Source organism: Anomaloglossus baeobatrachus, chromosome 10, assembly GCF_048569485.1.
Source record: "Anomaloglossus baeobatrachus isolate aAnoBae1 chromosome 10, aAnoBae1.hap1, whole genome shotgun sequence".
Lineage (NCBI taxonomy): Eukaryota > Metazoa > Chordata > Amphibia > Anura > Aromobatidae > Anomaloglossus > Anomaloglossus baeobatrachus.
In genome coordinates this window covers 187,823,503-187,837,913 of record NC_134362.1, presented here as the reverse complement: position 1 = coordinate 187,837,913, position 14,411 = coordinate 187,823,503, and the positions used below count along the sequence as shown (strand labels likewise).

Here is a 14,411-nt window from a genome sequence, read left to right as displayed (position 1 = left end):
TATGAGGCACTGTAGTTAGCTGTTGTATAAGGGTATTGTGGCTGGCACTATTATGGGGCACTGTAGTTAGCTGTTGTATAAGGGCATTGTGGCTGGCACTGTTATGGGGCACTGTAGTGAGTTATTGTAAAGGGCATTGTGACTGGCACTGTTATGAGGCACTGTAGTTAGCTATTGTAAAGGGCATTGTGGCTGGCACTGTTATGGGGCACTGTAGTTAGCTATTGTAAAGGGCATTGTGGCTGGCACTGTTATGGGGCACTGTAGTTAGCTATTGTAAAGGGCATTGTGGCTGGAACTGTTATGGGGCACTGTAGTGAGCTATTGTAAAGGGCATTGTGGCTGGCACTGTTATGGGGCACTGTAGTTAGCTGTTGTATAAGGGTATTGTGACTGACACTGTTATGGGGCACTGTAGTTAGCTATTGTAAAGGGCATTGTGGCTGGCACTGTTATGGGGCACTGTAGTTAGCTATTGTAAAGGGCATTGTGGCTGACACTGTTATGGGGCACTGTAGTGAGCTATTGTAAAGGGCATTGTGACTGACACTGTTATGGGGGCACTGTAGTTAGCTATTACAAAGGGCATTGTGACTGGCACTGTTATGAGGCACTGTAATTAGCTATTGTAAAGGGCATTGTGTCTGGCACTGTTATGGGGCACTGTAGTGAGCTATTGTAAAGGGCATTGTGGCTGGCACTGTTATGGGGCACTGTAGTTAGCTATTGTAAAGGGCATTGTGGCTGGCACTGTTATGGGGCACTGTAGTTAGCTGATGTATAAGGGCATTGTGGCTGACACTGTTATGGGGCACTGTAGTTAGCTATTGTAAAGGGCATTGTGGCTGGCACTGTTATGGGGCACTGTAGTTAGCTGTTGTATAAGGGTATTGTGACTGACACTGTTATGGGGCACTGTAGTTAGCTATTGTAAAGGGCATTGTGGCTGGCACTGTTATGGGGCACTGTAGTTAGCTATTGTAAAGGGCATTGTGGCTGACACTGTTATGGGGCACTGTAGTTAGCTATTGTAAAGGGCATTGTGGCTGGCACTATTATGGGGCACTGTAGTTAGCTATTGTAAAGGGTATTGTGACTGACACTGTTATGGGGCACTGTAGTGAGCTATTGTAAAGGGCATTGTGACTGACACTGTTATGGGGGCACTGTAGTTAGCTATTACAAAGGGCATTGTGACTGGCACTGTTATGAGGCACTGTAGTTAGCTATTGTAAAGGGCATTGTGTCTGGCACTGTTATGGGGCACTGTAGTGAACTATTGTAAAGGGCATTGTGGCTGGCACTGTTATGGGGCACTGTAGTTAGCTATTGTAAAGGGCATTGTGGCTGGCACTGTTATGGGGCACTGTAGTTAGCTATTGTAAAGGGCATTGTGGCTGGCACTGTTATGGGGCACTGTAGTTAGCTGATGTATAAGGGCATTGTGGCTGACACTGTTATGGGGCACTGTAGTTAGCTATTGTAAAGGGCATTGTGGCTGGCACTGTTATGGGGCACTGTAGTTAGCTGATGTATAAGGGCATTGTGGCTGACACTGTTATGGGGCACTGTAGTTAGCTATTGTAAAGGGCATTGTGGCTGACACTGTTATGGGGCACTGTAGTTAGCTATTGTAAAGGGCATTGTGGCTGGCACTGTTATGGGGCACTGTAGTTAGCTATTGTAAAGGGCATTGTGGCTGGCACTGTTATGGGGCACTGTAGTTAGCTATTGTAAAGGGCATTGTGACTGGCACTGTTATGGGGCACTGTAGTTAGCTATTGTAAAGGGCATTGTGGCTGGCACTGTTATGGGGCACTGTAGTTAGCTGATGTATAAGGGCATTGTGGCTGGCACTGTTATGGGGCACTGTAGTTAGCTGATGTATAAGGGCATTGTGGCTGGCACTGTTATGGGGCACTGTAGTTAGCTATTGTAAAGGGCATTGTGGCTGGCACTGTTATGGGGCACTGTAGTTAGCTATTGTAAAGGGCATTGTGGCTGGCACTGTTATGGGGCACTGTAGTTAGCTATTGTAAAGGGCATTGTGGCTGGCACTGTTATGGGGCACTGTAGTTAGCTATTGTAAAGGGCATTGTGGCTGGCACTGTTATGGGGCACTGTAGTTAGCTATTGTAAAGGGCATTGTGGCTGGCACTGTTATGGGGCACTGTAGTGAGCTATTGTAAAGGGAATTGTGGCTGGCACTGTTATGAGGCACTGTAGTTAGCTATTGTAAAGGGCATTGTGGCTGGCACTGTTATGGGGCACTGTAGTTAGCTATTGTAAAGGGCATTGTGACTGACACTGTTATGAGGCACTGTAGTTATCTATTGTAAAGGGCATTGTGGCTGGTACTGTTATGGGGCACTGTAGTTAGCTATTGTAAAGGGCATTGTGACTGGCACTGTTATGAGGCACTGTAGTTAGCTATTGTAAAGGGCATTGTGGCTGGTACTGTTATGGGGCACTGTAGTTAGCTATTGTAAAGGGCATTGTGACTGACACTGTTATGAGGCACTGTAGTTATCTATTGTAAAGGGCATTGTGGCTGGCACTGTTATGGGGCACTGTAGTTAGCTATTGTAAAGGGCATTGTGGCTGGCACTGTTATGGGGCACTGTAGTTAGCTATTGTAAAGGGCATTGTGACTGACACTGTTATGGGGCACTGTAGTTAGCTATTGTAAAGGGCATTGTGACTGACACTGTTATGAGGCACTGTAGTTAGCTATTGTAAAGGGCATTGTGGCTGGCACTGTTATGGGGCACTGTAGTTAGCTATTGTAAAGGGCATTGTGACTGACACTGTTATGAGGCACTGTAGTTAGCTATTGTAAAGGGCATTGTGGCTGGCACTGTTTTGGGCAGGGCCGCCATCAGGGCATTACTAGTGGAACTCCTGTAGCGGGCCCGGTGAGCAGCATGCAGGAGGCGGGGCCCGGATACGCTGACAGGCCCCTCCCCTTTCCTTCCTCTGCTCCCCGGGCCCCAGCGCAGCGGGCGTTGACAGTACACTTCGCAGGGCGGGCTGGCCGTGCAGTGAGCAGGAGGCGGGGCCTGGACACGCTGACAGCTCGGGCCCCTCCCCTTTCATTTCTCTGCTCCCCGCGCCCCATGGGCAGGGGGTGGGGACGTTGCACTGACAGCACCTGCAGTCGCACAGGGGCCCCAAGCGGGAGCGGGCCCCTAGAGCCTGAAAACGTACTGGGTACGTCATAGCTCCCTGGTATTTAAGGACCCATGACGTACCCAGTACGTCATGGCGAAATCGCAGCCCCGGTGGCTGCGATCGCTGCAGATATCTTAGATTCGGGGAGGAGGGGCCCTCTTCCTGACCTCAGGAGGGGCGGTGTCTCCTCCCCGGACCCATGGAGGCTGTGATTGGCTGACGAACGCCGCTCAGCCAATCACAGCCACTGTAATGTTCAGCCATTGAAAATGTCTGAAACATTAAAATCCAGCCTTGATCAGTGCAGCTATAGCACCGATCATTGGCTGGAGCTGGGTGACCTCAATTTCACCCGCCCCCAGCTCTGATTGGAGAGATTGGCCTTGTGACCGATCTCTCCAATCACTGTGGATCTGGGGCCGATGACCACTCCCCTCAGCTTCACTCCAGCGTCTGTGGAAGGTGAGGGGAGTGATCGGTAAGTTTAAAGACACTGTCTCCTTTCAGCCGCCGCCATTGCCCCAGCCCCAGTCCCCACCCTTCAGCTGCCGGCTGCAGCAGTCACTGCCCCTGATCCAGCAGCACTGAACCCATCTGCTGCGTCCCCTCCATCTGCCCCCCCCCCTCCCCCCTCTCACCTTCCCCCACCTGCTGTGACCCCCCCCACCTGCTGTGAGACCCCCCCACCGTCTATCCATCCCTCTGTCTCTCCGTCCCTCGTTGCCGGGCCGGTGATGTCGGGTCAGGGGGATGTCACAGGTAGCTGTGCCCGGCTTCGTGGCCTCGAGGTGCACAATAAAAGGCATTTGGATGATGGTGGGGAATGATGAGGATGATAGTCTTGTGCCGCCACCTGTGGTACGTGGCCAGGGATTGGCCGCCGCTGCTGTCTCTGTCCTCCGGGGCGGATGGTGTTGCAGCAAGGATGTTTCTGCTCCCCACAGGTGGAGTGAGGCCTCGGGGAGGATGATGAGGAGAGTAGTGGCTGTTGGTGCCGAAGCACGGGGCGACGGCAATCAAAAGGCTGAATCAGCTGCTGTGGTTCCAGCCGTGATGGGCCCCAGCTGATCCCGGATCCATTGGAGGTTAGAACCGGTCCGGTGGTCGATGGGCCCTTCCTTCTTGTGCCTTTACAGATGGATCCTCGTGGCCTGATGCTGCTTGGGGACCCCGGTTTGTGTAGTGTTAGCTCCTGTCCCGTGTGTAGGTGACGCGGGGCCGCTGTGGGACTTGACTGTAATCACGACTCCGGACCCTATGTGACACTGTGCTTCGGGATCTCGTGGTGATCAGAAGGACTTGCAATCCCCCTGTCCTGCAGATTCTGGTGATACAAGGTGAAGTCTGTTCCACCCTAAGGCTCTGCACCCTGAACCGCACCGGTCCCACTCCTGTTCTCACCTGCTGGAGAACACTCTAACTGTTGTGTAAGCTCCTAACTCCCCCTGGTGGCTGCTTTTCCCCCGGTTCCCTGTCACTAGTGGGTGGCTGCCCCCCATGTTTGGTGACTAGCTTAGGACCCGACCCTAGCCTGGTCCCCAATGGGGAGGGCATCCTGGTTGTGTATATGAGTTTGTGTTGTGGAACTGGTACCGACCTCCTCTGGATCCAGGATGAGTACTGCACCTTAAGTGAGGTGCAGTACCCTGTCGTGACTGAAGTCTCAGGGGTGCCACATATCCATCTATCTATCTATGATTCTATCTATCTGCTGAAAGAGCCTTAAAGGGAATCTGTCAGCAGGTTTTTGCTCCCCCATCTGAGAGCAGCATAAAGTAGAAACAGATATCCTGATTCCAGCGATGTGTCACTGACTGGGCTGTTTGCTTTCATTGTGATAAAATCCATGTTTTCTCTGCTGCAGATCTAGCAGTTATACAGAGCTCATGAATATGCTGGAATACCTGCAGCATGACAAGCAGCCCTGTAATGATAATCTCCTGCTGATTAACCAGTGATGTTATCAAAACTACACTAAGCAGCCCAATAAGTGACAATCGCTGGAATCAGGATCTCTTCCCCTATGTTATGCTGCCCTCAGATTAGGTGTTAAAAACCTGGTGACAGATTCCCTTTGAAGGGGTTGTCAGGTCTAAATCCACAAGTCAGCATTATCACAATTTGGTTTCAATTAGTTTAAAAACTGTATGTGACACATTCCCTTACAGAAAAAAAAATAGATATAGCAAAAATAAATATATACCAAAGAAGTTAGATTTAAAAAGAAAAAAAAAAAGTTACAGTAAAGTAGGGCCCGGCCAAAAGAGTCTGCCTTGTCGTGGAGGCAGGCTTAAAAAAGTCTGATGGCTGCGTGTGTGATCCGGTGTTCAGTGTAAAGGGTTAATGTGTGATTGGTGAGGCTGTAGTGCAGAAGTGAAGTTTTCCAAGAGTGGCGGTGGGACTGTGGAAGATTCGTGGGGTGGAGGCGGAGCTGGGGCGGAGCCTCAAGGGGGCCCTGAACTTTTGCCAGTATGGGGCCCTGAAATTCCTAGTGGCAGCCCTGGTTATGGGGCACTGTAGTTAGCTATTGTAAAGGGCATTGTGGCTGGCACTGTTATGGGGCACTGTAGTTAGCTATTGTAAAGGGCATTGTGGCTGGCACTGTTATGGGGCACTGTAGTGAGCTTTTGTATATGGTAATTGTGGCTGGCACTGTTATGCAGGCACTGTAGTTAGCTATTGTAAAGGGCATTGTGGCTGTCACTTTTATGGGGCACTTTAGTAGCAATTGTAATAGGCATTGTGTGTGATACTGTTATGGGGGCACTGTAATTAGCTATTGTAAAAGGCATTGTGTTACGGGGCACTATAGTTCGCTATTGTATGGGATCACTTTGGTTGGCACTGTTATGGGGCCTTGTAATTAGCTGCTGTTAGTGCATTGTTTCTGACACTGTTAGGAGGGCACTGACAGTGGTGTAACTTTAGGGGTCACAGCCCCCAAATATCAGGCCCTTTAGGACCTAGCACACTCCTGCAAAAGTAGAGATAGGTAGATATGTATGAGATAAAGTGGCCCATATATTAAGCTATGGGTGGACGTAATCCTCCTCCACAAGTAGTGCAGACTGTAAGACGTCTCCCTCCGTAGTGCTGGTTCACACAACCTCTCCCTCCCCCATCCCAACACATGATGACCCGGCATATTTCCTTTCCCTCTTTACCTTTAAGAGAGGGTTAAATGATAACTCACGTACCAGATCCTCCCCCTCTTTCCTAAAATTAGGATTCTCATGAAAATCTCACAATTTTGCAGGGGCAGAGGGGAGATTCCAGCCAAAAATGAGGGGAGAGAAGACGTGACCTGTCACTCACACCATCGTAGTATCATTTTCTATTGTCACTTCCTCATTATCTGATATTATCCCTAACAATGGTGGATAAGATATAGTAACATCACTGATGGTGATTATGGTGATAAGATGATACTTTTTCTCAGTGGTATCTTATAGAACTATATATACAGTCATGGCCATGGCACCTTTGAAATTGTTCCAGAAAATGAAGTATGTTACGCAGAACATTATTGCAATTACAAGTTTCAACATGTGATGCTTATTTACACTCACCTGTGGCAAGTAACAGGCGTGGGCAATATAGAAATCACACCTGAAACCGGATAAAAAGGGGAGATGTTGACTCAATCTTTGCATTGTGTGGCTGTGTGTGCCCCACTAAGCAAGGAGAACAGAAAGAGGAGAAGAGAACTGTCTGAGGACTTGAGAACCAAGACTGTAGAAATATATTAACAATCTCAAGGTTGCAAGTCCATCTCCAGAGATCTTGATGTTCCTTTGTCCATATACACACAAAGGAAATAAACATGAGTGTAGCAAAACATGTAACTGCAATAATTTTCTAGGAGAAATACTTCATTTTCTGCAACAATTTCAAGGGTGCCAACACTTTTTGTCATGACTTTTAACTATTACGGGACTAATCTGGACACGTCGCATCTGGTAAGTGCTGAATGTTGCATTTTCCTTCCAGTAAGTAACCAAAGACACTCTCACTGACAAATTAACTTTTATTTCCAAGCTAAAATTTTCCATCAGTCAACTAACTTCCAGCATTAAGGTCCCGAGCTCCAGAGTTGTCCATGGAAATTGGATCTTCTTCTCATTCTGTTGTTGGTTGCATCCTGCGGGGCCCTGATAGCCCGGTCACCTGGATGTAGAAGAATGCGATTAAGTGGGGACCCTTCTTTATGATGTCCATCTGCACTCAACACATCTCTCGTGTGTGTGTGTATATATGTGTGTATATAATATATATATATATATATATATATATATATATATATATATATAAATATATATATACATACATAGTCATATGAAAAGTTTGGACACCCCTATTAATGTTGATGTTAACCTTTTTTCTTTATAATAATTTGGGTTTTTGCAGCAGCTATTTCAGTGTCATATATCTAATAACTGATGGACTGAGTAATATTTCTGGATTGAAATGAGGTTTATTGCGCTAACAGAAAATGTGTAATCCGCATTTAAACAAAATTTGACCGGTGCATAAGTATGGGCACCTCAACATAAAAGTGACATTAATATTTTGTAGATCCTCCTTTTGCATAAATCACAGCCTCTAGTCGCTTCCTGTAGCTTTTAATGAGTTCCTGGATCCTGGATGAAGGTATATTTGTATATTTGACCATTCCTGTTTACAAAACAATTCCAGTTCAGTTAAGTTTGATGGTCGCCGAGCATGGACAGCCGCTTCACATCATCCCACAGATTTTCAATGATATTCAGGTCTGGGGACTGGGATGGCCATTCCAGAACATTGTAATTGTCCCTCAGCATGAATGCCTGAGTAGATTTGGAGCGGTGTTTTGGATCATTGTCTTGCTGAAATATCCATCCCCTGCGTAACTTCAACTTCGTCACTGATTCTTGCACATTATTGTCAAGAATCTGCTGATACTGAGTTGAATCCATGCGACCCTCAACTTTAACAAGATTCCCGGCGCCGGCATTGGCCACACAGCCCCAAAGCATGATGGAACCTCCACCAAATTTTACTGTGGGTAGCAAGGGCTTTTCTTGGAGTGTTGGGCTTTTTTGCCTCCATGAATAACGCCTTTTTGTATGACCAAACAACTCAATCTTTGTTTCATCAGTCCACAGGACCTTCTTCCAAAATGTAACTGCCTTGTCCAAATGTGCTTTTGCATACCTCAGGCGACTCTGTTTGTGGCGTGCTTGCAGAAACGGCTTCTTTCGCATCACTCTCCCATACAGCTTCTCCTTGTGCAACGTGCGCTGTATTGTTGACCGATGCACATTGACACCATCTGCAGCAAGATGAAGCTGCAGGTCTTTGGAGGTGGTCTGTGGATTGTCCTTGACTGTTCTCACCATTCTTCTTCTCTGCCTTTCTGATATTTTTCTTGGCCTGCCACTTCTGGGCTTAACAAGAACTGTACCTGTGTTCTTCCATTTCCTTACTATGTTCCTCACAGTGGAAACTGACAGTTTAAATCTCTGAGACAACTTTTTGTACCTTCCCCTGAACAACTATGCTGAATAATCTTTGTTTTCAGATCATTTGATAGTTGTTTTGAGGAGCCCATGATGCCACTCTTCATAGGAGAGTCAAATAGGAGAACAACTTGCAAGTTGTTACGGACGGCTGTCTGATAATAACCGAAATGAGTATCAGACAGTCAGGGTCCACCGTGCAAAGACTTTGCTGCAGACTATGGCAGAGTGCAATACCTCTGTTAACTCACAGAAGGATATAATAAGTAAGTAAAGCAATTCCTCCCTTACTTGGAGGGTGTGTGGAATGATCTCTGTTAATAATCACAGAGACAAAGGCAATGTGTGCGAAATGGCACCTACCTAGGTCCGCTCTTCTAGTGGTGCAAAAGAGACGAACAGCAGCGTAAGCCGCACAAAGCTCCTACCTGCGTTCGCTCCACTAGTGTGCGAGGACACGAACCACTAGATATGGCACCTGCCTAGGTCCGCTCTTCTAGTGGTGCAAAAGAGACGAACAGCAGCGTAAGCCGCACAAAGCTCCTACCTCTGTTCGCTCCCCTAGTGTGCGAGGATACGAACAACTGCTAGTCACAGTATAAGGAACGTTACCCTAGCGGCAACGTCCACCTACGAGTCGAACCACAAGGCCCAGCCAGACCATGTGCCTCAGGCACCTGCCTATGTCCGCTCCCCTAAGAGGTAAGGATACGGACAGCAGCCGAAGCTGTAAGGTATAAGAACGCTACCCTGCCGGTAGCGCTCACCTAGCATAGACAGAGGAATGCCTAGAGGAACGCGCACAGAGCGTCTACTCATATGCATGAACCAAGAGGACTGAGCACCATGCGGCGTGTGTCAGGGTCTTATATAGACTCTGTGCCTCATCCAAGATGGAGGACACCAGAGCCAATCCGCTGCCAGAACGACGGGAGTGACGTCATGCTGGCCTATCACCGAGCAAGACGTCACAAGCACATGACCAGCGACCAATCGGCATAGAAGGTGTCAGAGACATGTGACCTCGTGTCAGCGATGATGTCACCCGCACATGTGCAATGACTCCAAGATTGGACTTAGTCTCCAGCGCTCGCACATGTGCAGTAGCAAGAAATCTGGACTTAGTCTCCAGCGCTCGCACATGTGCAGTAGCAAGAAATCTGGACATAGTCTCCAGTGCTCGCAGCAACCGTAACAGTACCTCCCCCTCAAGGGCCCCCCTCCCGGCGACGCAGGTAATCGGCAACTAAGTCGGGAGCATGGACAGCCTCCTCAGGCTCCCAAGAGCGATGTTCCGGGCCATAGCCCTCCCAATCTATCAAGAAGTACCTGCGCCCTCTAACCATCTTAGAACCAACTATGGCTCGTACCTCATAGCTAGAGCGAGAGGAATCAGAGGCAGGAGAGTGCACTTCACGAGCGTGAGGTAAAATAGCCGGCTTTAGCAGTGAGACATGGAATTTGTCATGAATCCTAAGATGGACAGGTAACTTCAATTGATAGACTACAGGATTTACCTGTCGAAGAACCTCATAAGGACCCAGGAAGCGAGGAGCAAATTTGACAGAGCTCACTCTAAGTCTCACGTGTTTTGCAGAGAGCCACACAAAGTCCCCTGGAGAAAAGACAGGAGCCGGGCGACGAAACCGATCGGACGCCGTCTTCATACGGTCCTTAGCTGCTTGGATCGACTCTTGAGTCCGATCCCAAACCTCTCTGGCATTAGTTGCCCAGTCGGCCACAAGAGGAGGAGGTGCAGCAGCGGGAAACGGTACCGGTACCCTAGGGTGTTGCCCATTATTGAGTACGAACGGTGTCTGCCCAGTGGCCTCAGCCAGGGAATTGTTAAGGGCAAATTCTGCCCAGGGTAGGAGGGAGGACCAGTTATCGTGGTTCTCAGCAACAAAGTGTCGAAGGTATATAATCATAGATTGATTGGTACGTTCAACCAAACCATTAGTCTCCGGATGGTATGCCGAAGAGAGATTCAACTGAATTTGCAGAAGGCTACAAAGATCTCGCCAGAAACGGGAAGTAAATTGCGGGCCTCTATCACAAATGATACGATCTGGCATCCCGTGAAGCCTAGAGACATGCTTGAGGAATAGTTTGGCTAGTACCCTGGAAGATGGGATTCTCGATAATGGTACGAGATGAACCATCCGGGAGAAATGGTCCGTAATGACCCACACAAATCTATGTCCCTGTGAACATGGAAGATCACCCACAAAGTCCATGCCTACCACCTCCCATGGTCTATCTGGCACTGGTAAAGGATGCAAGAGCCCAGCCGGTCTCTGCCGTAATGGACGGTTGCGAGCACACGAGTAGCAGGAACCGACATATCTCTTGACGTGGCTGGCTAAGTGTGGCCACCAATACCACCTCTCCAGTAACTCTCGTGTCCGCCTAATACCAAAATGCCCACCCACCTTTGAGGTGTGGGCCCATGACAGTATATCATTCTGTCGATCAGGTGGAACAAAGGTCTTGCCCGGTGGGATTTGGTCTAACGTCACAGGGGAGAGCGTATGAAAAACCCTGGAGGGAAGGATAAGACGAGGTTCGTCAATCTCTTCCTGGGTAGAAAGCATAGAGCGAGACAGGGCGTCTGCCTTGTTATTCTTACTCCCAGACAGATAGTTGATGGAGAAGTGAAAGCGGGAGAAAAACAAGGACCAGCGGGCTTGGCGAGGATTCAGACGCTGAGCGGTTTGTAAGTACGTCAGATTCTTATGGTCTGTATAGACCTGGAAAGGATGTTTCGCTCCTTCCAGCAAGTGACGCCACTCCTCCAAGGCTAATCTCAAGGCGAGCAGTTCCCTATCCCCAATGGTATAGTTTCTCTCTGCCGGTGAAAAGATTTTAGCAAAGAAGAAACACGGCCTTTTTCTACCTGCACCGTTCTTTTGATACAAGACCGCACCAGCACCCACTGAAGAGGCATCAACCTCTAAGAGGAAGGGCTTATTCTCATCGGGTCTTTGAAGAACGGGAGCAGTTGAAAAGTGTCTTTTTACTGCCTCAAAAGCCTGAGATGTCTCAGTAGACCAGGCTTTGGGATTAGCACCTTTCTTAGTCAAGGCCACCAAAGGGGCCACCAAAGTAGAAAAATGGGGTATGAACTGCCTGTAATAATTTATGAATCCTAAGAAGCGTTGCACCGCCTTCAAGGAATGAGGTTTGGACCATTGCAGGACAGCAGAGAGCTTCGCAGGATCCATAGCCAGACCCTCTTGTGAGATAATGTAACCCAAAAAAGGCAATGAGGACTGCTCGAATACACATTTCTCGAGTTTAGCAAACAATGAGTGCTCCCTTAAACGGGAAAGGACACGAACGACATCCTGACGATGAGTCTCTAGATCAGGAGAAAAAATCAGGATGTCGTCCAGATACACCACTACTGAGGATAACAGTAAATCCCTGAACACATCGTTTACGAAGTCCTGAAATACTGCGGGTGCATTACATAACCCAAAAGGCATGACGAGGTATTCATAGTGACCGTCTCGGGTGTTAAAAGCGGTCTTCCATTCGTCACCCTTTCGAATTCGTACCAAGTTATACGCACCCCGCAGATCCAACTTCGTAAAAACTTGAGCTCCTCTCAGTCTGTCAAAGAGCTCCGAAATTAAAGGTAATGGGTATTTGTTCTTTATTGTGATTGCGTTGAGACCCCTGTAATCTATGCAGGGACGCAAATCACCCTCTTTCTTCCGAACAAAGAAAAACCCAGCTCCCACGGGAGAGACAGACTTACGAATGAACCCCTTCTCTAAACTCTCTCTTATATAGGTCGACATGGCCTCCGACTCAGGTATCGACAGGGGGTAAACCCTGCCTTTAGGTGGAACCGAACCTGGGATAAGGTCTATGGCACAGTCATACGGCCTATGGGGTGGAAGAACCTCAGCACCCTGTTTGGAGAACACGTCAGCGAAATCCAAATAGGGTGTAGGTATGGGAGAGAGATCAGTTGATGCAACCGCAACGACCTTAGGTGGTAAGGGAAGACATCGGGACTGACATTTCGAACCCCAACTAATAATGCTGTCAGACTCCCAGTCAATGTGAGGAGCATGAGTCCGAAGCCATGGAAGACCCAGAAGGACGTCGTCTATACCCTCAGGCAAAACAAGAAAAGAAATCTCCTCTATGTGACCCTGAGACAGGGAAAGGCGCAAGGGAACTGTCCTCAATGTAATGGAGTCAGACAACATAGTTCCATTAACAACACGGACAGGAATAGGCGCCTCTAACATGATAGAGGGAATATTGTGTCCCTTTACAAATCCTGAGGACACAAAAATCCCGTCAGCTCCGGAATCCACAAAAGCCATAATAGGCCATGTATTCTCAGATAACGAGAGCTGACCTGGGATACAACACTTAGAGGGTGCAGAAGACGTCTCTAGTAACCCCCCTCTAATGGTTACTAGGCCAGGGAGTTTCCCTGACGACTAGGACACTTGTTGGCATAGTGCCCAGCCTGACGACATACGTAACATATAGGAGGACCAGACTTGCGTAGTCTGGAGAACGTATGACCTAACTCCATAGGAGTGGGAGATGTTTCAGATGCTGAGGAAGATGGTAGTGGACCCTCAACAACTGGAATAGCCCGATGCTTAGGGCGTGAGGAAGAGACCTCGAGTCTACGTTCCTTATGGCGTACATCGATCCTCGTTGCTACTGTGATCAAGTCCTCCAGAGAAGCAGGGACCTCACGAGTAGCAAGGGCATCCTTGACATAGCCTGCCAACCCTCTCCAGAAGATAGGAATCAACACCTTCTCTGGCCAATCTAGTTCTGCCACCAGAGTTCTAAAAGCAATGGCATAAGAACTAGTGGATAACGAACCCTGAGATAGATCTAACAGTCTCAGGGCCGCATCATGGGTAACCTGCGGACCCATGAATACCGCCTTAAGAGCATCAAGAAAGTCTTGATGTCTCAGAGTAACCACATCAGAGCGCTCCCATAGGGGAGTCGCCCATTCTAAGGCTTTGTCCTGAAGTAAGGAGATGATAAAGCCTACTCTGGACCTCTCCGTAGAGAAGCGAGAAGAGTTGACCTCTAGGTGTATCTGACACTGACTAATGAAACCACGACATGATCTGGCATCGCCAGAATATCTGTTTGGCAGAGCAAGTCGAGGATCATGTGCAGATGTCACCATGGTCTGAGGTTTATCCTCTATACTCTTGAGCCGTGACTCAAGTACTTGTATGTAACGGTGTAACTGCTGATATTCTGCCATAACTGCCAGACCCTTGGCTCAGTCCTAATGTTACGGACGGCTGTCTGATAATAACCGAAATGAGTATCAGACAGTCAGGGTCCACCGTGCAAAGACTTTGCTGCAGACTATGGCAGAGTGCAATACCTCTGTTAACTCACAGAAGGATATAATAAGTAAGTAAAGCAATTCCTCCCTTAGGCTATGTGCGCACTAGAGATGTGAAGTTTCTCGAGAAAATCTTCTCGAGAAACTTCTGGGAGTGAAGATTTGCTGAACTCCGGAAAAAATCCGCGGCAAAACCGCATGCGGATTTGCCGCGGAATTGCCGCGGAATTGCCGCGGAATTGCCGCGATTTTCCCGCGGGTGGTTCCCTGCGGATTTTTGCAGGCTGTACTGCAGAAATCCGCGGGATACCTGCGGATTTAATGGACATGTTCATTTTCTCAAGAAAGTTTCTCGAGAAATTTCCGCACCGAAACTTTCTTGAGAAAAATCC

At 48.3% G+C, this 14,411-nt stretch overlaps 1 protein-coding gene across 1 annotated transcript in view; it reads right to left on the bottom strand.

Annotated features, from left to right (window-relative positions):
• Positions 1-7,180: 7,180 nt before the first annotated feature.
• The window catches only part of LOC142254739 (nuclear pore membrane glycoprotein 210-like), a 74,639-nt gene continuing 67,408 nt past the window's right edge, over positions 7,181-14,411 (bottom strand). The window contains exon 40 of the mRNA XM_075325995.1: positions 7,181-7,338. Within this exon, the coding sequence (XP_075182110.1) occupies positions 7,244-7,338 (95 nt within the window). The 3' untranslated portion in view covers positions 7,181-7,243. The remainder of the gene's footprint in view (positions 7,339-14,411) is intronic.